General features: G+C 45.4%; 9 protein-coding genes across 9 annotated transcripts; 6 read left to right on the top strand and 3 right to left on the bottom strand.

Annotated features, from left to right (window-relative positions):
- Positions 1 to 1,573: 1,573 nt before the first annotated feature.
- Positions 1,574 to 3,401, top strand: N7462_004042 (FG-GAP repeat domain-containing protein; the record flags this gene model as incomplete). The annotated part of the gene is made up of 3 exons (XM_057075768.1): positions 1,574 to 1,813; positions 2,138 to 2,221; positions 2,310 to 3,401. 3 exons carry the CDS (start codon positions 1,574 to 1,576, stop codon positions 3,399 to 3,401), a joined length of 1,416 nt encoding a protein of 471 aa, XP_056935273.1.
- A 4,209-nt stretch (positions 3,402 to 7,610) lies between these two features.
- On the top strand, positions 7,611 to 8,927 carry N7462_004043 (NADH:flavin oxidoreductase/NADH oxidase; the record flags this gene model as incomplete). Its single annotated transcript, XM_057075769.1, has 1 exon — positions 7,611 to 8,927. One exon carries the CDS (start codon positions 7,611 to 7,613, stop codon positions 8,925 to 8,927), a length of 1,317 nt encoding a protein of 438 aa, XP_056935274.1.
- A 404-nt stretch (positions 8,928 to 9,331) lies between these two features.
- On the top strand, positions 9,332 to 9,713 carry N7462_004044 (uncharacterized protein; the record flags this gene model as incomplete). The annotated part of the gene is made up of 2 exons (XM_057075770.1): positions 9,332 to 9,499; positions 9,552 to 9,713. The coding sequence occupies 2 exons, from the start codon at positions 9,332 to 9,334 to the stop codon at positions 9,711 to 9,713; spliced, it is 330 nt and encodes a 109-aa protein (XP_056935275.1).
- A 116-nt stretch (positions 9,714 to 9,829) lies between these two features.
- Positions 9,830 to 10,744, top strand: N7462_004045 (O-methyltransferase family protein; the record flags this gene model as incomplete). Its single annotated transcript, XM_057075771.1, has 2 exons — positions 9,830 to 10,361; positions 10,416 to 10,744. 2 exons carry the CDS (start codon positions 9,830 to 9,832, stop codon positions 10,742 to 10,744), a joined length of 861 nt encoding a protein of 286 aa, XP_056935276.1.
- Positions 10,745 to 11,128: 384 nt separating this feature from the next.
- N7462_004046 (N-terminal protein methyltransferase) lies at positions 11,129 to 11,875 on the top strand (the record flags this gene model as incomplete). The annotated part of the gene is made up of 1 exon (XM_057075772.1): positions 11,129 to 11,875. The coding sequence occupies one exon, from the start codon at positions 11,129 to 11,131 to the stop codon at positions 11,873 to 11,875; it is 747 nt and encodes a 248-aa protein (XP_056935277.1).
- Positions 11,876 to 12,284: 409 nt separating this feature from the next.
- Positions 12,285 to 13,340, bottom strand: N7462_004047 (sterol desaturase family protein; the record flags this gene model as incomplete). Its single annotated transcript, XM_057075773.1, has 1 exon — positions 12,285 to 13,340. One exon carries the CDS (start codon positions 13,338 to 13,340, stop codon positions 12,285 to 12,287), a length of 1,056 nt encoding a protein of 351 aa, XP_056935278.1.
- Positions 13,341 to 14,757: 1,417 nt separating this feature from the next.
- On the top strand, positions 14,758 to 17,155 carry N7462_004048 (glycoside hydrolase family 95 protein; the record flags this gene model as incomplete). Its single annotated transcript, XM_057075774.1, has 4 exons — positions 14,758 to 14,838; positions 14,893 to 14,977; positions 15,034 to 16,078; positions 16,132 to 17,155. 4 exons carry the CDS (start codon positions 14,758 to 14,760, stop codon positions 17,153 to 17,155), a joined length of 2,235 nt encoding a protein of 744 aa, XP_056935279.1.
- Positions 17,156 to 18,028: 873 nt separating this feature from the next.
- N7462_004049 (oleate delta-12 desaturase) lies at positions 18,029 to 19,352 on the bottom strand (the record flags this gene model as incomplete). Its single annotated transcript, XM_057075775.1, has 3 exons — positions 18,029 to 18,396; positions 18,459 to 19,239; positions 19,290 to 19,352. 3 exons carry the CDS (start codon positions 19,350 to 19,352, stop codon positions 18,029 to 18,031), a joined length of 1,212 nt encoding a protein of 403 aa, XP_056935280.1.
- Positions 19,353 to 21,324: 1,972 nt separating this feature from the next.
- Positions 21,325 to 22,921, bottom strand: nemA (Nem1-Spo7 phosphatase catalytic subunit NEM1; the record flags this gene model as incomplete). Its single annotated transcript, XM_057075776.1, has 2 exons — positions 21,325 to 21,467; positions 21,526 to 22,921. 2 exons carry the CDS (start codon positions 22,919 to 22,921, stop codon positions 21,325 to 21,327), a joined length of 1,539 nt encoding a protein of 512 aa, XP_056935281.1.
- Between the last annotated feature and the right edge of the window lie 107 nt (positions 22,922 to 23,028).

Genomic DNA, 23,028 nt, shown 5'->3' on the forward strand with positions numbered 1-23,028 from the left:
ATCCATGATAGCAAGAAACAGTGTTTTGCCTTCCTTACTTGACGTTCATCTTCCTACCTAGTCGACAGGCTTTCTACCCTGTACAAGTAGTTATTTTCTAACAAAAAGGTAACGCGAAAACACTGCTTCCGTGCTTAAACCCCGAGTTATTAAACTAAATGTACAGTGCCGACCGTTACAGTATTGCCTTCCATATCTAGAAACAAAGATACATTATTTTAAACAATAATCACGTGATTTGATAAACTATGTATGAAATCGTATAAATTACGAGTTATGACTATACGTAGTAATAGTACCTAATTCTGTATCTCAGTTGTACCGATACAGTTCTCTGAAGGCAGGGATAACTAGAAGGCTCCATGCAAACCAAGCAAATTAGCGGTCGTTGGCAATCTGTCAACTTCCCTCCTCCATCCATCAATTGCTTTACTGCAAAGGGTTTGAATCTGCCTTTAGTGTCCATCTCCGGTCAAGTTGATAGGCAAGGCTTAGCAGTAAGATTTGTTTCGTGATTACCATTACTTCTCGCCATGTTGCGGCTTCCGGTGTTTATTGGGCATCAGGCATTCCTAGCTAACCCCTTACAGAGTACATCTCTAGGTTACCTCTGCCCTGGACATACTCGCCATGACCCACAGCTCTTTTAATGACGATGCAGATCAACCCCGGATAATCGAAGAAAATTGGCAGTATCCCCCCACTCCTGGTTACTCCTTAACAACACCCGAAACCTCGTACCTGACTCCCCCAGCCCTGCCACATATTGTGCCACGGGTCAGCCACAGTCGGATCAACTCAATTTTCTACCATTTGACATCTTTCCTAGGATGTTAATAACTCACACTTTCTCTATACGGATGATGAAAGTTACATTCTTTTGCTCAACTGGCGTAGAAATGTCCGAAATGATATTTCGAGGGATAGATCTCAAGCTTGTATATGCCCCTAACTATGTCTAGGATTGTAGGTATATAGCTAGTCATTACGTCTATCTAATAATAGCGTATATCAGCTCATACAATCCATAATTTGTAAGACTCTTCTGTGTCACTGAATAGAAGCTGCTATAAGATTAAATATGAAGATGTGAGGATATATTATGATGTCCTTCATATAACAAAAGTCGCTGTCTCTTTCTAATTCGCACTTTGTCTCTTCATATTCGCTAGTCATTTGAGAATGGGTTAGGAACGGAGGATCAGAACATAAAGTCTCAAATTTGATGGGGTTCCCACACGCACATTGGGCCGGGAGTATGCACGGGCGACTAGGATTCTGGTTGTCGGAACATTTTGCCGGAAATTCGTGTGCGTACTATAATCCCAAACCGTCCAGAGAATGAAGTTATTAACATTCCAGGAAATATTACATTCCAGGAAAGATGTCCAACCATTTTCATCATAATAACAAAGCTTAGTTAAGGAATGACCGTGAGCACAGTAACATATAACCGCTTCCGCTGAGAGCGCAGGACAAATTGATTTTCTTTGCCACGAGCAGCACGACGGGTTCAAACTGATATTCATTCTGGACGAATATTTCATCGTTTGAAGCAAACACCTTTGTCAAAATGCGTATTGCTCTTGTTACCCTTTTGTGCGGTGCTTTGGTCACTGCGCTCTCCGCAGAAGAGGATCTAGAAAAGTGGGGTAGGCCGAAGGGTGGGGATAAGATTTCCCATGGAGGTAACAATATTGGCAACGGGGATGGTGGTGGGATCAATATTGACACTGGGGGTGGTGACATTGGGGACATTGTGGTTGGAGGTGGAGGTGGGGGTGGTTGTGACCCGGTCGCTTGTGACGCCAAGGTAAGATTCGTGGTTATCCAAAGAGGTTGCAAATACTGGCATACTAACTAATAAAGTGTCGAAGTTTGGGTGACCAATCAGGTTACTGCGATAACGAGAGTGGATCTCCTAGCTTGCTTGGACTTATCCTCGGACAATCTACGCCGTTAGTCTCTCACTTGATCATCTTGGGATTGCAGAGCCATCTGAAAGCTGATAGGAAATAGAGGCTGTATTTGTGTCCCAAACCCACCAGCTTGTGATCCTCCTTCTACTTCTTGTAACGGGCAATGTGTAAGACGGCCCCAGACTACATTGTGACAACGACTAAGTGGTGCTCGATAGTGCGCGTCCGGCCTGACCTGTTGCAGTGGAGCCTGCGTCGACCTTAGCAACAATCCAAGCAATTGTGGAAGTTGTGGGAACACTGTGAGTTCGGTCTTAACTTCACACTTCTAGGTTTGCTATTCTGTCGACGTTCTGATTGCTGACATGATCAATTCTCACGTTTCGATAGTGCTCTGCTGAATCGACTTGCTCATCAGGCACCTGCCAATGCACGATTTTCCAGGGGTTCGAGGCGCAGACCACATTTGCTGTGGGGGACTGGCCGATCGCTGTTGCGGTGGGTGACTTCAACGGAGATGGCAATCCCGATATCGTGGCTTCGAATATCAACAGCAATTCAGTGAGCGTCTTGCTCGGGACTGGATCAGGGAGCTTCCAGGTGCAGGCCACATTCGGCACGGTGGGCACACCGATCGATGTTGCAGTAGGCGACTTCAACGGAGATAACATTCTCGATATTGTGACTACAAATCAAGGTGTTGATCGAGTGAGCATCATGCTCGGTACTGGAACTGGGAGCTTCCAGCCGTCGGTCGCATTCCCTGTGGGGTCTGTTCCGTACGGCGTTGCAGTGGGCGACTTCAATGGAGATGGCATTCGCGATCTCGTGGTTGCGAATGTCAACAGCAATACAGTGAGCATCTTGCTCGGGACTGGGCCCGGGAGCTTCCTACCGCAGGCTACATACCCCGTGGGGCCCGGACCGGCTGGTGTTGCAGTAGGCGACTTCAACGGAGATGGAATTCTCGATATCGTGACTTCGAATCAAAGCCCCAATACAGTGAGCGTGTTGCTCGGGACTGGAACCGGAACCTTCCAGCCGCAGGCCACATTCCCCGTGGGCAGCCTCGGGCCACTTGATGTTGCAGTAGGTGACTTCAACGAGGATGGCATTCTCGATATCGTGACTGCAAATATCAACGGCAATTCAGTAAGCGTCTTGCTCGGAACCGGCACCGGGAGCTTCCAGTCGGCGGTCGCATTCCCTGTGGGATCTAATCCGGCCCGTGTTGCAGTGAGTGACTTCAACAGAGATGGCTACCTCGATATCGTCGCTACGAATGTCAACAGCAATTCAGTGAGCGTCTTGCTCGGTATTGGGTCCGGGAGCTTCCAGCCGCAAGCCACATTCCCCGTAGGGACCAATCCGGCCGGTGTTGTAGTGGCTGACCTCAATGGAGATGAATATCCCGACATCGTGACTGCAAATCAGGTCAGCGATACGGTCAGCGTCTTGCTAGGGATCCCTTGCAGCGCTTAGAACTGCCCTAGGGATCGTGGATCGGGCATATGCAAGGATATCTCAAACTGTTTGCGACATACTACAGGATTTCCCGTAGGAATTTCGGATCCTTATTAGGACTTCGGACCCGGTTCACGTCTTTAGTTGTGAATAAAGCTCACTCATGACATCTATTATCCTCTTATTATGAAAGTAGGGAAGAAAGAAAAGAGATATCAGAGCGATCTGTAATTATTGGGAATCACGGGGGATCCCGAGTTCTGCAGGACTTAGACGTGTGCTAACTCTAGGCGTGCTATAAGCGGGAGTTGACTGTATAAACATATCGACGAGATAAGTGATCTGGTCTTTGTCAAGTTTGTCCCTTCAAATATTGCTTCTCGGACCACACACGTTGTCATACCTCAGGTGTTTCAACAACTTGATCTCCTCAAATATGTGCAATGTTGAACTCATCCCATAGGAAGATAGCCATCTCTTCGACGTATAGGGTAGGCTTTTTTGGCGAGTGGTCACAGAGGACGTCAAGCATGATTGGGGCGATACTTGGTTGTCGACCGTTCGAGACTAGGGAAGATTTGGCGCTACCGAATAACCGCAAGTTCTTTCGTATATTAGTGATAGAACGCCCACTACACCGCGCCAACTTGGCTATTTGCTTCGTAGTGAGTCTGTTCTTGCTGCATATCATTTGAATAATTATCTTACGCTGCCAGGAATCGATGTTTCTAGCCATCTTGTAAGTGGTTGCAGTTACGAGGTTAGGAAGAGTGAACGAACAACCCCAAAGCGGGTTAGGGAATGTTAGAGAATAACTACTTGTACAGGGTAGAAAGCCTGTCGACTAGGTAGGAAAATAAACGTCAAGTAAGGAAAGCAAAACACTGTTTCTTGCTATCATGGATCTCTCTATAATCCTTAATTTATATATAGGCTTCGGCACTTCCCTATATGGCTAAGGCAAAGGCGATGGATCACATTACAATATGCAGTCTAACGTGGCCTACATAGGATAGAGGTAAGCGAAGGTTACAGGAAAGAGGGGTTCACGAATCCCTAATGGAAGGGCACCGAACCCTTAGGGCCTTGTAGGTCATGCATCCATGTTAGGGAGAAGTAGGGCTGTCATGACGAAGCCTGACCGATAAGGTGTTGAACTAACACCTGAGGCATTGAGTTGGGAATAGCCTCATGTTGCAATATCATATGACATCGGGCCCGTGTGGGCTTTGGCGATGTCTAATTAAAAGACTCCGGAAGAGAGGGCGAACGCTATATCTTATAGGCGCCCGGCTAGGCCAGGTAATAAGGAAGAGGTATCGGGTTTAGATACAGAGAGGGGCTATTTTCGGCGTCGTTTTAGTTACTAGTAGAAACGGGTGGAGAATTCGTTAAAGTCGAGCGTCTATAGCACGAGAGGAGCGTGACTAACAGTCACGGGTAGGTACAGAATAATGGGCAGAACAGGGCGGGCGGTCAAGCAGCGGCTCGCCCGTCCTAAAGTTACGGGTGGAAAGGCGGCCGTTTCTAGCGCCAAAGCTTGTCATTTTCTGGGTCGTTTTCACAGGTCCCTATATTCTAGTTGTAAAAGCTAGAGCAAGGTGCAAAAGCTAACTAAGTCCGCCCTCACTAAAGTCCTCTCCAGCTAGCTGAGAATGACAGGTAAGTCGTTTCAAACAGGTGTTCCTCCACAGATCTTTACATGTAGCTGCTTAGACACTGTATATCGTAAATTAGCCACTATTTGTGCTATGGCATATGACTCGGGGACCACCGAGCTAAAATATGGTGAACATACAAGCTACATCGGTAGCGTCACATCCAGCCGAGAGGCAGGCATTGAGCTGGATCACGAAAGGGTCGCTGGCACAAGTGCAATTTATATCAAGATACGAGGTACAACCAACTTCTCTAGCAGCTTGTTTATTGCACTTGAGCTGTATACAACAAAGACGGTTAGAAGCTCACACGGGACGATAGTGGTTTCCTTAAATAGCTTCTCTGAAGAACGTACCAAGCAAGGGGTCATATTCTGGGGATTCTCAGGATCTTGACTGACAGCGACAGCCAAAATGGCAGTCAAGGGTGCGAGAACTGTCAATTTCATTTTGAAAGGACCAAACAAATATTTTACTTCGGTTAGAATGAAAACATCTAAGAGGTCTAATTCCCCTCTTTTATATTCAAAATTTATAGGTAGATAATACCTCACAAGTATCATATGGCCGCGTCATACTCTGCAATATCGGACATCACAGGAAGACACGATCGGTGTATTTCATTCCGAGACAAGCCGTCAGAGACGAATTGAGAAAGCTTATAGACTTGGCATTTATAAACGGACCAGCATCTGAGTATACTTGCTTGACGAATGTTGAAATAGTGAAACATCAAGTATGACTTGTGATACAAGCCTTTTTGCTCGAATTTTAGCCATCAATATTATTAATAACTAGTTCAAATAATAGGTATGGGATATGTTTTTTTATTATAAAAGTTAGAGAAATGTAAAAGTTTCCTCGGTTATACCAAGTAACTGCCTTATCAACACATGAAATCAGAATTTCAAAGTACAAGAGGGTGATCCTCCCCCGCTGTCCCTTCAGATTCGCTTTTGTCGATTGAACTGGGATGTGGGCCACTCTTGTTAACACGGGATGACACTTGGTATATTCTGGGTAACAGTAAGCCGATACATTGACGGTCAAACTCTCTCAAGCTTTTGACTGTAACTAATAAAGGCTATTTATTGGAAAAACCGTCAAACTGACCTTGACGAGAGAAATGTCTCAAATGAATGGACATTTTGTGCACTGACGTGCGCGATATAGGGAGTGGAAATGAGATTAATTATCTGCGATTACATGACATCAGAAAAGAAAAAAGCTAAGGTGAACAAATCAAAATGAAAGCTTCTCTATATTACAAATGGACCGCGGAATCACTCTATCAAGAATACCATTCACATTCTCATTGTAGTGTCAATAGATCGCGATTGTTCGCGGAGGAAACAATTTTGGCACGATGATAATCCGCCTTGGCTAGCTGAAGGAAATGATGATTATCTGAACGTGGTCGTCAGTGGCGTCGTTATGAATCTGAATATCGAGAATGTCATTTTTGACGGAAAAGAGCTCGGTGAATCTGATTCCTGGACAATTTCAAACGGAGGTAAACTTCGCAATTTCTTCCCGAGGGATCGGCGAGACTACAGTTCAGTGGGCGCCCACTGAGAGGTGGGTAGGCGCCGCACTGGAATGTATGCCTGAGGCTCACTACAAGTAAGTTTTCTGCTAAGATCTTACAGAACCGAACGTAGCTTCTTTCACCCCCTACCTCTCAGAGAACCCGTACTTACGCCGTTTTATTACACTAACCTATTATAACTAATATTTTTAAATATCTAAGTCCTCATACTTAAGGGCATTTGCTCTACCTTAGATATAAAAAGTTCCTCCTTATCGAGGGCTTTAAAATAAGCCCTATAAGCGGGTAATAAGTAATCTAATAGAAATTAGCACTTTAAATAGGTTACTAGTTTTTCACTAGTATTTTAGAAATAAAGTATAGGTAGGTAGTAAAGATATATATACTTACATAGGAGAGGTTGCGATCGTGGAGGTAGTATAAATTATTAGCTTCTAATAATTCAATTACCTAGGAGATCGGTCTTATATAAATAAGGTCTCTAATTCTCGAAAGCTGGTATTTATACTAGCTAGATTAGTCGTCTATCGGGATCTTAGTGAATTGCTAAGGAGAAGATAAAGGTATACAAGGGAAGGTGGTTTCGGGTACGAAATTTATAAATACAAACATTTCAATTCAGACGATAATTTCCCTGGTTACGAAACATTTCAAAGATCACGTGGTTTTTGATAGGTTTTTGGGTGCACAGCCTACCTAACTATTTTAGCGCGGCCTACTGAGCTCTCAGTGGGCGCCCACTGAACTGCGTTCTCGGGATGGGCTATTTGGCCGACTTTATGCCCCAGAATTCAGGCCACAAATTTACCTGCCGTTCTTATCCAAACCGGTGGGACTCCTTTCAGGGTCTATTTGTAATCACTCTTAGGAGCCACATTTCTCTCAATTTAAAGAGCACCGTGCTGTATTGACAGTTAAAAATTGCAGAGGTTCATCAATTCCACGCCAAGTGCACTCAAGCTTCTTCTTGTGCTTTTTTTGTCTTATACCTCCACAGACTTCCATTTCCCGCTTCCCAATATGAGCTCGGTCAATATTGATGCTCCTAAAGTCGTCCAATACGACGGCATACCCTATTTCACACCTGCGAACAATGGCGGTGCTGCGATCAATCTTAATGCCGAAACCCCTACCCTCTTTCGCCCATTGAAAATCCGAGATGTCACCCTGAAGAATCGCGTCATGGTTGCGCCGATGTGTATGTACTCGACCGATCCCAACCCGTTATCGCCCACAGTTGGGGCTTTGACAGATTATCACATTGCACATCTTGGGAACCTCGCGCTAAAAGGTGCTGGGTTGATTATGATTGAGGCGACTGCTGTCCAGGCGAATGGCCGCATTTCGCCCAATGATTCGGGCCTCTGGCAAGATGGAACTGAATCTGAGCAATTCAAAGGACTTAAACGTATCGTTGATTTCTTGCACAGTCAAGGTGCCACAGTTGCTATTCAGCTAGCTCATGCAGGCCGCAAGGCTAGCACCTCGGCGCCGTGGATCGCTATGCAGGCGGGCAAGCGGAGCATTCGGGCTGAAAAAAGTGCTGGAGGCTGGCCAGACAATGTCGTTGGACCCTCTGGTGGAGAAGGGCACATTTGGAGTGCCGATGGATATTGGGAGCCAAGAGAACTCAGTACCACGGAAGTTGAAGACGTGGTCAGGGCATTTGCAAAGAGTGCTGAATTATCCGTGCAAGCTGGCGTCGACGTTATTGAAATCCACGGAGCTCATGGTTATTTGATCTCCCAGTTCTTAAGTCCGGTCACCAACCGCCGAGCAGACAAATATGGTGGATCATTTGAGAACCGAACACGAATTGTTCGAGAAATTGCAGCAGCCGTACGCTCTGTTGTTCCAACCGGAATGCCCCTTTTCCTGCGCATCAGCGCCACCGAATGGCTCGAGGATAAATTTCCCGAGTCTTGGGATATGCCATCTTCAATCAAGCTCGCCAAGCAACTCCCGGATCTAGGGATTGACTTCCTTGATGTCAGTTCTGGTGGTAACCACAAGGATCAAGTCATCGAACCCCATACAAACTACCAGATTGATCTCGCTAGAAAGATTCGAAAGGAAATCCGCGAGACTGGACAGACCACCTTAGTTGGTGCCGTCGGGTTTATCACAGAAGCGGATGCAGCAAGTCAAATTGTCCAGGGTGCTGATTTAGACTCGGAAGCCATCGCAACCGAATCGATGCTGACGGGGTCACACCCAGCGGCAGATGCTGTCTTGATGGCGCGCCAGTTTCTGCGTGAAGCGGATTGGGTCATGAATGCTGCGAAAAAGCTGGGAGTTAAAGTAACGGTCGCTGCCCAAATTGGACGTGCAGTGTAAATGAGGGAATTATTGCGATGATCATTTTACATCTCAAGACCATGATATGACCTATTGCTTTTGATTAGATCACGCGGTTGGAATCAGTTGCTTAGATGGGGGCTATAATAACGGATTAGGAAATGAGCACGAATTGAAACTTTGACCTTCGGGCGGTGACAGTGCTTTAATAGGTCTTGAGTAGAGAACTGCCGGATTTATGACATCATTGAAATTAAGTGAACTGAAAAAAGATCCAGCTAGGGGGCCATAACCCTCGTTGGGGCTGGGGGGCGTGTTTTGGGGCGAAAATCACACTTTGAAGCTGGTCCATTGTTGAGGCATATAAGGGGGCTGCGGTCAATTTTTCCTTGAGAATAAGTTTTCTTTGGCTCAAAGTAACATAAATAAATCACTTGATCAAAATGACGAACCAAGAATATCTGCAAGATCTTGCTGCGCAAATTCAAAAAGCAGTTGGGAACTACAACTCCAATGACACGACAAGTTGGATTCCTATCCAAAATGCCATGGAATGCCTACGCCGAGAAATCGAGCCACCCCACATCTTCGTCATGAAGCAAAGATTCCATGTATATTGATACCCGTCCACTAAATGGAAGAATCTTTTATTTGAATTCGAAGCTGATCTCTAAGACTCTGGAAAATGTCTGCATTCTTGCCGCTCTAGAGATGGGTCTACTTCAAATTCTGTCCGACAATAAAGGCAAGAGCGTTACTGCAACAGAACTAGCAAAAGTATCAGGATATAATGAGCTTTTTATCAGTAAGCAGGACTTGTTCTAACTTCAGAAATGTGAAAGTGACGTTTAAGGTCGTGTGATGCGTATGATGACGGCTCTCAAGTTTGCTGATGAGACTGGCTATCAAACATATACTGCAAATGCAATCACAGAATGTCAATGCAATCCGGGCTCGCTAGGGGGGATAGTTTTGTCGTATGGATCCAAAGCCCCTCAAATCATACCATATCTGACATCTATACCTTTAGCAATGAGCTCATCTATCCCATCGCAGCCAAGCTTCGGGAATTTCTTCGGAATAACAAACCCTGTGACACTGCCCAAACAGTCCCTGCATATGATTTTGCAATGGGAGAGACTGTTTGGGAAACCTTTGCGAAAAATTTTGAATGGAAAAAGGGATTCGATGATAGTATGACATCACGGAACAAAACTCTCTCCGTCCCTTGGCACGACAAGTTTCCAATAAAAGAACGACTCAATGCCCGAGAATCATCTGCCAAACCAATTATTGTTGATATTGGTGGAAATCAGGGGGTGGACTTGCAGCGCTTCGCCGATACTTTTTCGGATTTTGACTGTGAACTTATCCTTCAAGACTTACCAGAGACGATCAAAAACATCCCCGGCCCATTGGACCGAAAGATACAGCCAATTGCCTATGATTTCTTTACTAATCAAATAATCAAAGGTTAGTTTCTATTGAAAGAGAGCCGTTTCTTGCAGAATAATAACCAAAATGCAGAGGCCGATATCTATTATCTGAAGTCTGTACTTCATGACTGGGATGACATCGCTTCACAGAAAATTCTCTCCAACACAGCAAAGGCTATGGGAAGCAATTCGCGCTTGCTTATCAATGAGATAGTTCTTGCTGATACCGAAGAATCACTTGTCCGAGCTGATATGGATATGTTAATGCTTTTCTTGAGCAATGGCATGGAACGGACAAAGACGCAGTGGGCCGATTTGCTCGCTAGAGTCGAGCCGCCTCTCAAAATCGTCAAAATTTGGTCTGTTCCTGGAGACCAACAGAGTGTTATCGAAGCCTGTCTCGCGAAGGAAATGCAATGATGAATGGTGCATCGCTTTACTTCAGCCTATACATTAACTAAATAACCCCCCACCCAAGACATATTGCTTTCAGGTTGTCCATGGTTTCATTTATTGATCATTTATTGAAGAATTTACAATTAATTTTGAATAATCTAACAATGCCACATCAAGTTTTCTTTATTTGAAACAGTCAATACAAGATAATGCGTTCGATATTTGTTCGGCTGCTGGTGCCAAAGCGAGGGGGCGTGCATAGGTTTAATGCCCCGCACAATTGCAAACACCACTCTCGGGGAATTTGATGGTCACGTGCACACGTAGATTGGGATCGCGCTGATAAGGGATTTTTCGCTGGCTTTACTCGATATATTTGAATTTATCAACACGCTGAAGTATTGAGCCATGTCTTCAAATGCAGATGTCCAAGCAGAATCAACTGCAGATAGCGCTGTCTCTCCAGATTCAAAAATCAACCATGCTGCCTCTATCAATTACTGGAGCAGTCTCCAAAGTACCTCAAGTAACATGCTCGGCATGCTTGGGACATACCCATGGTATACTCGTATTGAGTTGCAAGGATCCAAGAATTTCCTCACAAAAGTCCGTCGCCTGCTACCTGCATCTCTGTCGCATGGAAAGCTCAGCCTAGGTGTGGATTGTGGTGCAGGTGTGGGACGAGTTACCGAGGGCTTTCTCAGTCACGTTTGCGAAGTCGTTGACGCAGTCGAGCCCGTTGAAAAGTTCACACAAGTCCTCAAAGATGGCAAACTCAAAAAAGAAGGCGTTGTGGGAGACATCTATACAGTTGGTCTTGAGAATTGGCACCCAGAGAAGAAATACGATTTGATTTGGACACAGTGGTGTGTGGGTCATCTCACGGATTCTCAATTAATCGAATATGTCACCAGGTGTCGCACTTCGTTGACGGAGAGTGGCATCATGATAGTCAAAGAGAATCTTTCAACGGATCCTAGCGGCCAAGATATGTACGACGACTTGGACAGCAGCGTCACAAGAACAGATGCCAAATTCAAGCAAATTTTCGATGCCGCTGGAATGAACATCATCAAGTCCGAAATCCAGACCGGGTTCCCTAAACAATTTAAACTCTTGCCCGTTAAGTCATATGCGCTACGCCCCAAAGCCTGAGGACTCGCCATGAAATGACTTATGACGTACCGACCCGTGTCGGTTACACCCATCTGGCCCAAGGGAAATATTCTCTAATTCTCCTGGAAATATGCTTTCACATAAGAGGAAATGTTAAAGCATCAGCATCATCATGGTCAGCATCATCGGAGTCCGGGCTTATTGATCTTATTTTTTATTTGCTATCTAACTATTGGGTGCATGAATGGCAAATTTGGTGATTCTCGATTCACGGCTTCAAAGGAAATACTCTGTAATGATCTTTCTGAATATTGATAGAGAAAAGAGATTTTACACAACTCTTTTTTTCTCCTTAACTCCCCATATCACACAAGCTCTGTCTGTTCATTCCGGGTCATCTATATCACGTCGAAGTCGTTTCACCTCATTCTCCGGGGTCGGCTAACCCTCAAAATAGCGGGATTGTAACACGGTTTGAATAATCCACGTTATTTTTCAAGCTTTCAATCCGCTCATGACAGGTACCAAAAATCCTGTCCCAGAGACGCGTTTGCTTCCCGTAGTTATGGCTTTTTCTCCAGCCATAGCGGTGGTGGAGATCATGATCTTCTATCACCAGTTCTGCATCAAAAACTTCCAATAGCCAATTCACAGTAGAAGGGGCACCCCCATGGATTCTAAGTCCACTATGTCCGATGATTTCTGAGAAGGCGATATATTGATAGCAGATCCACCATTCGTAAAATCCCATGGGTAGACATAGAAACTTGAGGGTTGTATAAGCGAGAAGAGGAATGCCAGCAATATCCATAAACTCTTGCTCGTGATCGGCATATGCAGAGAGTAGTGGATGTGGATGCTTGGTCAGATGATGTTTTCGGTGAAACTTCCACAGAGGACCAACCGAGTGCATCAGACGGTGATACCAATAGAACCAAAAGTCAACTGTGATACTATAGAGACCTATCTCCAGAGGCAGCCACCTCCACTGTAGAGATGCAGGTGTCTCATTTTGTCGATATGCGATAAAAATAGCCATTACCATGCGAAAGGTGGAAGTAGAAATTAATTCCCGCATGACTTTTCCTACGCCAACATCAGGAATATCATCCCGTGGATGCTTATCACCGTCCAAAAATCCGTAGACCTGCCCCAGCCGTCGCATAATATGCACTTCGTGTATTCCACTGAGCTTGAAGGATGTGGAATATAACGCAAAAGCAGTGATCAAACCCAGATTCTTGCCAGTATAGTTCGTGTAGGTCTGGTGAATGACAAGAGGGACTGCAGCGTGTAGAAGAATCCACAAATGAAGAGACCATTCTCGCACAGCAGGTATCTTATCTTTCTTCGAAAATATGGGTGCGTCCTTGTCAAATTCAATGAGGTGCAGTCCTAAAAGTTCAATCATCCAATGCCATATTGTCCACTTGGATCGATCGTGGCGCCAAGTCGACACCATCGAGTCATCAGGATTGCGTTTTTGGGGTATTTCAGTTGACATTTCTGCTGCAGGGTTTGTACCATCACCCTATAATCGATGGCAAATCGATTCTTTCAGAGGATGCGCTCTTATATTTTATGTAGGATATAAAGTTAACCGGCAATAGGCCATAGCATGTGAATCTCCGATCGCTTCCCCCACAACTCCAAACTTTGAGTCTTGTGAATCTACAAGAAGTGTGAAGATACGAAAGATGAATAGTGATTTATAGACTAATGACCAAAATTGCTTTCAGTTTATCTTATTAAAAGGACTTCTAAAGGATAGGATAGCTCGGTCTTCGAAGGGATGGCCATGTTGGGTGAGATGTTTCTCTCCATCAAGCCCAGCCTCGGTCCCCGGGCCCAACTATACCCCACTGCGGGGAACCCCGTATTTCCCCTTCATATGCCAGTATTATTCATGGAAAACAATCAAAAAGCCGAAATGCTTCAGAGGAGCCTTCTGTGATTTTCAAATATAGGAATGGCATATCACAGATCGCGCTGAGTGGCACTACCTTGAACTGCCTTGACCGGGATTAAAAAACTGGATCACTCATTTCTTTCTTCCTCTTATCATTTTAGGAGGAAATAACAAAGATTTACGCTCAATTACATGCAGAATTGCGTTATATGGACATTGACTCACTTGCTTTGGGTGTTCACAGGTCGTTATCGCATCTCGGCGCTTCCCGGTGCTGTTCTACTAGGACATAAGATAGAATGGAAATTTACCGTCAATAAAGGTCAACCTATATCTCAGTGTGTATAAGGATAGAAAAAAGACTTGGTTCAAAACTCCAGGAATGCCAAATCTATAGCAGAAGACCATGGAGGGGTCAAATCAACCGAAGACAATGCGTCAGGCTACATCACAGCCCCAAAAGCCACCAGGGTATATCTCATAAGTCCCAGTATGTCGGAAAATAGCATAATTTTGTCCTGAGGGTGACGTAGTATTTGGTTTTATCCGTCGGAAAATTAAACGCAAGACCCCTGTCTTATTCGGTGTGCATGTATCACTACTGCTTTCATTCAAATTAACCGAAAGACTTCAATGCAACTCCATGGTGCGGGGAATACGGCCTGGAATTGAACGGTCCGATGAAACAAGAAACTGACGATCTTTGGCTTCTCAAAAAGATGCTTAAAGAGCCTGCTACCGATTTTAGTATAAATCTTCATCATTCTAGTATTACTGCATTATTTGAAAGTCAAATGCCCCAAAATAACCAAAAATCTCTATCATGCGGCTTTATCTATTGTTAAGCTGCTGCGCTTCTAGTACGGCGGTCTCGTTGTGGTCGTCGAAAGCGGCATCGTGGGATGTGACCAATGAAGCTTTTGCAATTGGAAATGGAAAGCTAGGAGGTAAAATATTGCCCTTAATCCAAGCCATGTCTGGACTATTGATTCACATTGAAATTTAACAAGCAATGCCTTTCGGAGAAGCGGGAACTGAAAAACTCAATCTAAATTACGATGGACTGTGGGAGGGGGGACCTTTTGAAGTTGATGTAGGGCATCTCGTTACTGTCTTTTTCTTTTCGTATTGACAACCTTATCAAAAGGGATATCGAGGAGGCAATCCAAATTCTAGTTTGGTCGAAACCTTGAATAAAATCCGCTCCGATATTTGGAGGCAGGGAACGGGGAGTAAGACAACATAATTTGCAGTCGATTTAAATATACTGATGAACACACAATTACAGATGACACATTGCTGCATGGTGATACAAATGGCTACGGCTCCTTTCATTCCCTAGCAAATTTGACTATACAGATCCCTGGGCTTGGCGATGTGACCAAATACAACCGATCACTGAGTCTCGAAACCGGTATTCATACCACCACATATGCGACAGACGATGGCACGTACACAACTTCTGTCTATTGTAGTTACCCCAATCAAGTCTGTGTTTATCATCTTGAGTCTCCTATCTCACTTTCAAATGTCACATTCTGGCTCGATCAACTTGTGGAGGATACATCCCTTTGGAATGCCACGTGTGGGTCTAAGTTTGCTCGCTTGCGTGGACTAACGCAAGAAGGTCCTCCTACTGGGATGCAATATGACGTTATGGTGCGGAGTTCACTTTCAGGTGCCTGCGAGGCCTTGACTGGAACCTGGAAGGCCGGCTTCACAAAGGAAACTAGTCTGACTCTTGTTATTGGAGCCGGATCTAACTTCGACGCCTCAAAGGGCAACTCTGCCAACAACTTTACTTTCAAGGGGCCTGATCCTGGACCTCAAGTTGAGAGCGTTACCTCTTCCGCTCTCAAAAAGTCCGAATCAGACCTTAGGGCCTCTCACGTGGCCGACTATTTTTCATTGGCCAATGCCTTCAGCTTAGACCTTCCAGATACCCAGCTGTCGTCTGGGAAAGAGCTTTCGGAGCTCATTACGGAATACAGTGCGAATAAGACTAGTGGAGATCCCTTTTTGGAAAAACTGATCTTCGATTATGGCAGACATCTTTTTATATCGTCTTCAAGAGAAAACAGCTTACCACCAAACTTGCAAGGAATATGGTCTTCAACAAAGGAAGCCTCATGGGGTGCGGATTATCATGCCAACATTAATTTGCAAATGAATATGTGGGGAGCAGAAGCAACAGGCCTTGGAAGTCTCGTGGTAGCGCTCTTTAACTATATGGAGCAGACATGGATGCCTCGCGGTGAAGAGACAGCCCAGCTCCTTTATGGCGCAGATGGTTGGGTTGCTCATGATGAGATGAACATTTTTGGACATACTGGGTAAGTAAGTAAGTTATTTTAGAGAGTGATTTCTATTGACACTTGAGAAACAGGATGAAAACATGGGAAACATCCTCTGACTATCCTATTGCACCTGGCTGGATGATGCAGCATGTCTGGGACCATTATGATTACTCTCGTGATGAGGAATGGTTCAAACAGCAAGGATGGCCCATTTTGAAGGGAGCTGCTCAATTCTGGCTTTCTCAACTCCAGTTGGATAAATTTACGAACGACAGTACCCTTGTTGTCAACCCGTGTACTTCCCCAGAGCACGGTCCTGTCACTTTCGGTTGTACACACTGGCAGCAGCTTCTACACCAAATGTTTGAAACAACAATTCTTGGTGCAACTATAGCGAGTGAATCAAATGATGCCTTTGTGAATGACATCCGTCAGAAGCTCGTGAAGCTCGACAAGGGACTCCATATTGGCTCCTGGGGTGAGATAAAAGAATGGAAAATTCCGGACACATATGGCTATGACATCAAAGGTGATGAGCATCGTCACTTGTCTCATTTGGTAGGGTGGTATCCAGGATGGTCTATTTCTTCATACATGAACGGGTATACGAACTCCACAATCCAGAACGCAGTCAATATCTCTCTTACAAGCCGCGGACCTGGCATTTCAGACTCAAATGCAGGTTGGGAGAAAGTATGGCGTTCTGCATGCTGGGCGCGCCTCAACAATACAGAAGAGGCATTTTACGAACTTCGTTTGACTATCGATCAAAACATTGGTCAAAGTGGACTTTCGCTATACAGTGGTGGCGACACGCCTTCGGGGGTGTTCCAAATTGATGCCAATTTTGGATTTACCGGTGCTGTGCTCAGCATGCTTGTTGTTGACATGCCTCTAGATAGTACCCATTCCAATGGTGATAGCCGTACTGTAGTTTTGGGTCCTTCTATCCCGTCCACTTGGGCAGGTGGTAGTGTCCGAGGGCTTCGTCTACGTGGAGGTGGGAGCGTCGACTTCTCTTGGGATGATGATGGAGTCGTCAACCAAGTCAAAGCATCTGGTCTCGCTAAGAATGTTCACATTGTGAATGTCAACGGGAAAGTCCTAGTTTAAGCTTTGGTCTGAGCATCGCCTGTACGACTTATACTGGGTTGGAATGAACGATCGCATAAGTAGTAAACCTATATGCCGGAAACCCGATGCAAGATCTTGACTTTCTCCCGCCGTTTTTTCTGGAATTCTCACATCAAAATACTGCATGGATAACTACATATGCAATTTTTGTGATCCCAATTCCGTTATCCGCCCTTACAGGTCTTCTTTAGATTTTTTATACAAAATTTTACCAAATTGCCCTACAGCCTCGACAGGGCTAGCGCTAGGTCTAAGGTTGAGATTACATACAGTCAGGGAAGTTTCGATAAATAGCAGCGAGGAAATCTTCTTCCAAATTGGCAAGTGTAGGGGACTCCTTCTGAGAGGCCACCATGCAAGCCAAGGCTTGCAGGGATTGTCTTAGTGAACCTTCCAATATCATTGATCATGGCCCAGAAGTTAATTACACGATAATCGGACCTAGAGCACTATTATAATCTATTGAACCTCATTTTCAGCTCCATCCACATTATACATGATACTGAATTATTGAAACACTTGAACAATTGAGAGGCGGATTCAGGAAGTGCCCGAAAGTAAGGTACCAGTAGAGAAAAAGCATGAAGGACATTCAATGTTCCCCTCGTTTTTCCTACTTACCCGTATCTTCTATTTATCATTGCTTTATCGAACACATCAACATATTCCAGGCTGTGGTATTCAATGAGATTTCATAAAGCTTGTGTTTACAGAGCTATTCAAGATGACATATTTGCAGTTCAAACTCTTGGTAACATAATCTCTAGAATCTAAATCTATATCTCTATGGTACATATTATGCCTTTTCTATCAAGTCAGCAAATCTCATGTGAGGAGGGTGACAGGAAAGATCTAGTTCTGCTTCTTAGAAGTTTCCTGGGGAAGCTTCCAGTGCAAAACTCCATCGGAGTTGACATCAGAGACAACTTTGCAAGTGCTGAAAGTATCAACCAGAGACTTCAGGAACATTCCCTCATCGAGATGATATTGTTTGCCAAGGAAAGGAACAATGGCGTTTGTGGCCTCCTCGGCATGATAGAATGGAATTCTGGGGAACAAGTGGTGGACAACATGATAATCGATGATTTCATGAAAAAAGTGGCGTCCAATAAACCCGAACCGTCTATCAACGGTGGAAAGGGCACCCTTGACGAATGTCCAGGTCTTGGCATCATAATGCGGCACAGACGGGTGGGTATGATGGAGGTAAGTGATAGCAACTATATAGAATGTTAGTTTTTGTTTTTCTTTTCTGGTCATTGATAAAGGTTGCAGTCCTCACCTAGCCAGTGGTGGACCCAGAAATATGGCACAACGTAAAGTAAAACCACCTTCCAGACACCAATTTTGGTAGCAAAGAAATACAGAGCACTTCCAACAATCAGGAGGCCCAAGTCAGTGATCGCAATGAGAGGGGTCTGAGCGTTCGTGAAGAGGGAGCCCAAAGGATCGAAGTGGCTGTTTCGGAACTTCTTTGGCGCGGTGTCTTTAGCAGGGAGACTCTTGGTACCAGCGCTAACATTGAAAAGCAGGTACAACTGCCAGCCAAAGATCTGGTGACCAAGAAGGGTGATAGAGTTGTAGAACGGGGTCTCCTCAACCAGCTCTTGAATCTTTCCGAGCAGACTGGGTTGTTGGTTTTGAACCTCTTTCTCAGCCTCAGTCGGAGGAACAAATACGGTGTCTTTTTCAATGTTGTTGTGGTAGCGGTGGTGTCTGGCATGAGTAATCTTCCACGAGAAATAAGGCACCATAAGAGCCGAATGCACAGCCCAGCCAACAATATCGTTGAGCAAGGGGAAGGCAGAGAAGGCGCCGTGGCCACATTCGTGGCCAATGATCCATAAGCCAGTTCCCACGCAGCCTTGGAAGAAGGTATAGAGTACCCAAGCACAAGCTCGCATTGCTGGCGAGGGCAACAGGTCAATCTTCAATGCAGCCCACACAAGAGCGGAGGCATAAACGCAATCCCGAAGCAGATACGCAAACGAAGTCGTGAGAGAACGCTCAAAACAATGAGCGGGGATTTTCTCTCTCAGAAACCCATAAGTGAGTTCTTGAGGCTATGTAAGGTCAGTTTTGCTAGTTTTTCAGTTCAAACTCATGAAAATACCTCGGCTTCCGCCTTCAAACGATAGGTCACCGGCTCAACAGCCTCGACCGTAATCGAACCCATTCGTTTATGCATCTTTGCTTTCACTTCAAGAAACAGGTTTGATGCCGGAAGGAAGTTCTCACCCCTTATCAGAAATTTTATTTACATTCAAAGCATGATCCATTGATTGGTCCCGGAGGTTCCCTAATCGTGGAGCCCTTATACGGAGACATTTTTTGCCCTTTCCAGACGGTGGCGGAGCCAATCCATGGATCAGACCAAAAAAGAACCAATGTGGATGCCAGGTTAACTATTTGCGAAGCTATTTCCTGGAGCCTCGCTTAACCACCCAACAGAACCGTTGGAAAGACGTTGAGTTTCGCGGAATTCACGTGGAGAACGATAATTTTTTCTAAACTTGGCGCTTAATTTAATTTTTCTTGTCGCAATCTGATTGGCTCAGTTTGTCCAACAAGGTTTGAGCCTAAGGCTAGTTTTCATGGAGTGCCCCTGGCAGTGGCAGGGCATTTCTAGATTTTATTTTCTCTCTTTCTGATTGATCTAGCTATTGCTGATCGTATGTATCAGAAATCAGCTTGTGATTCTGGGTTGCGCCAGGAGCTCGGAAAATCAAGGCTATACATATCGCTTGAAAACTTTGTAGAGACTTTGTCAGCTTGAACAAGAAACTACCGTCTAAATAATGAACCTAAATAATGAATAGATGAACAGAAAATGAAATTTACCCCTATGTCAAGATGCAGAATTTAAATTAGCCACGCGTAGGCGACGCAATGTAAGAAATGCCAAAGAAAAATCAAAAACGCAAGTTGTTGAGGCGATCATTCAAAACGGCAAGTGTCCACCGCGGAGAGCACTGACATATGGAGACCCTAACCGCATGGAGATTGTGGATCGAGTCTAGAGACTCAACAAATAAAAGGAGAAGAAAAGGAGGAGAAAGAAATACTGATCATGATGATCATGTATGTCCCTCAATGAAAAGGGTAAAACTGGTATGTTAAGAATCGCGCAACCACCCAATTCCTGCGGAGAACAGAGCAGATAAAAATAAGTATCAAACGGCTCGACCTTCCCGCACAGTGGGAAAAGTCTTCAGAGAAGAGACACATTATTTCGAGAAGATTTTGTTGCCCAATTAAATGGGCAGTGCATCCTAAGAATTTCGCCCCTTGGGGATACTAGCCTCTTTTGCGATGGTAATTGTCCCGTAATAGGGGCCGAATTTGTCGCAACGGATTCATCCGTCGATATTTTCATGGGTGGGAAGATTTAGCTATTTGACTTGAAAGAATACCTTCCACAGCGATGAGTACATTGAGGCGACAATCCTCATTGGAAACTTCAGTGCATCCAGTAAAACAATGTCCTGGGAATTGCTGGTCGGCATTTCTTTCAGAGAGAAGAGAAAAAGAATATGATCAAAAACAGTTTGAAGCCAATAATGTCTCACATGAGCCAGGACCCTTCTCGTCTTAATTGAGGATTTAGTGTCGGGCTAAATTATCAATCTTGATACAGCTTCCGAAATATACAGGACACAATGCGTATGAGTTTCCTGGAATATCTTATTGTTCGATTTCTTCTGAGCGGATAAGAGTAGAAGGTGCCTCAAGAGATCGGCTCAAGGTTCGAGCGCTGCGTCGTAAGTTGGCCGAGGCCACTGCGAGGCCGATATTCTCACATGTGCTCACGCGGATCGCGGACCGAATGAGTTTCCGTATTTATGCTACAGAGCCTGCTAAATCACATATTTACACACGTGTATAATCAATCCTACGCTTGATTCTGAGCATCGCTGGAAATATCAAGCTCATGTACGGTGAATTTACGGTAAACAAGTCGGCTCATGCCATTAGAAATAGTCTGCGCTTGGTGGATATAGCATCAATCGTCCCAGCGTCCTCCCAGAACCAATTATGTTTTTGAGGTTGGTTTTCTTCAGTTGAATGGACTTCGCTTCTAATAAAACAGACACAAAACTCCCTTTACACCTACATGCGCATCCATAGTTACAATGTCGAGAAACCCATTATGCCTCGATCTCGCCCCGACGAAGCGCCAACAGTGCCCGAACATCGGTGACATACTGCAACGCCTCCAGCATCGGAATCAGATGAAGTAGGCCATTATCCGTGGGATCGTTGATCCAGCCTTCAATCGGAATGGCGTTGTCTATATCAATGAGCTTAGCGGGAGATCAACTGGGGAGAATATCGTAGAAGTGGCTCACCCTCATGGAATATATAGCTCATCGGGCTGTTATCCAAGATCATTACCTTGCTCAGATCCGGTTCTACAGAGCTGAGATCCTTGATATAGGCACCATTGCGGAAAGTGCAGTGCTGGCGGTAATAGCGCCCTTGAAAGTATTTGCGTTCCTGCTCGAGCCAGTCGATAACAGGGTCGGCGTACTCTTGCACGCTAGCAGTAAAAATCACAAGTTTGTACCACTTGGAAATCTTGCGCAAAAATTCGTCACAATGCGGCCGTTTGTGAACATAGTACAAGATCGGATGCTGCGGTCCCAAGGTAGTTTGTGGTCCACCAGGTGTCAAAGCAGTAGTCATAGGCATCGAGAGCTTGACTTCAACCATATGACCACTGGACATCCGGCCACCCTTGGCGAGAGAGTGGATCAGTGTCTCATCAAGGTCAAGCACAAGAGTCTTCTGTGGGAGTTTGGCATTGCGCGGAGCGGCAGTGTAAGAGGGCAGGCGCGGGGGAAGAAGAGGACGAGGTGGAGTGGGTGAGTGGGGATATTTCGTAATTCGATGAACAGATGGGGAAGTGGGAGACTTTAGGCTATCCAAATTGACCGTGCCCTGTACTCGGGTCACGCCCTCAGGCATCGGATGCCCAAGATCAGCACTTTGTGTCCGCCGCCTCTGCCGTTTAAGAGATTCCTCGTTGTGAAGTTTGATTCGAATCGACCGGCGCGGTGTGTTTTCCACGTTTTCTGGTTCGGGATCATGGCCTTCGGTCTTGATCGATCGAGTTTTGCTGCTGGTGAGCCCTTTGATAGCTCGAAGATCCGTCTCCGATTCAGACGTCGTGGATAGAACGGAGTCTCGAGATCGCTGCTGCTTCAAGGGCTTTCGAGTGGAGCCACTGCGTCGCCGACCTTCTACCCGAGAGGCCCCTTTATCCGGCCGGATCGTTCTATCGGCAGACGTTCTCCAGATTTTCCTCACTGGGGCAAGAAACGAATAATGCCCATCATCATTTTGGAAGCATTGCGCCACATATAATCCGGGAGCAGCAAGCGTTGATAGAATGAACTGGATGGTCTCGGTTATCGCGTCAAAGATCCGTTTGGTGATGAGCCTCCAGGTGCTCTTGGTTACGAACGCGCCATCTTTTTGAACGCCATGCAAAAGAGTCGTCTTCTCGTCAAATGATTGAGCCGTATCTTCGTATCCGTCATTTTCCGCAAACGAGATGGAGCCGTCGTAGCTCTTCTCCGCAACGATGCTCGACCGAAAGTTATCTTCACTGTAGGATCGTAGTTTCCCAAAGTCACCGGGAGGAGTCGCGCACCGGTCCTCGCCCTGAGATTGCGATCGGGGGCGTGTGGAAGTGGAAGACTGGCCGATGACTCGCGAGGACAGGATATTCAGCGAGTTCATCTTCCAACAAGGCCCACGGGGGACAGGGGCGCAGGGGATCTAAAGACGGATGATCGTGAGCGAAAAGTCAAACCCACTCAGAACGGTCCATCGGAGAAGTGATCGTG

This window comes from Penicillium macrosclerotiorum (assembly GCF_028827735.1).
Source record: "Penicillium macrosclerotiorum strain IBT 26536 chromosome Unknown utg000003l_segment0_segment0, whole genome shotgun sequence".
Classification (NCBI taxonomy): Eukaryota; Fungi; Ascomycota; class Eurotiomycetes; order Eurotiales; family Aspergillaceae; genus Penicillium; species Penicillium macrosclerotiorum.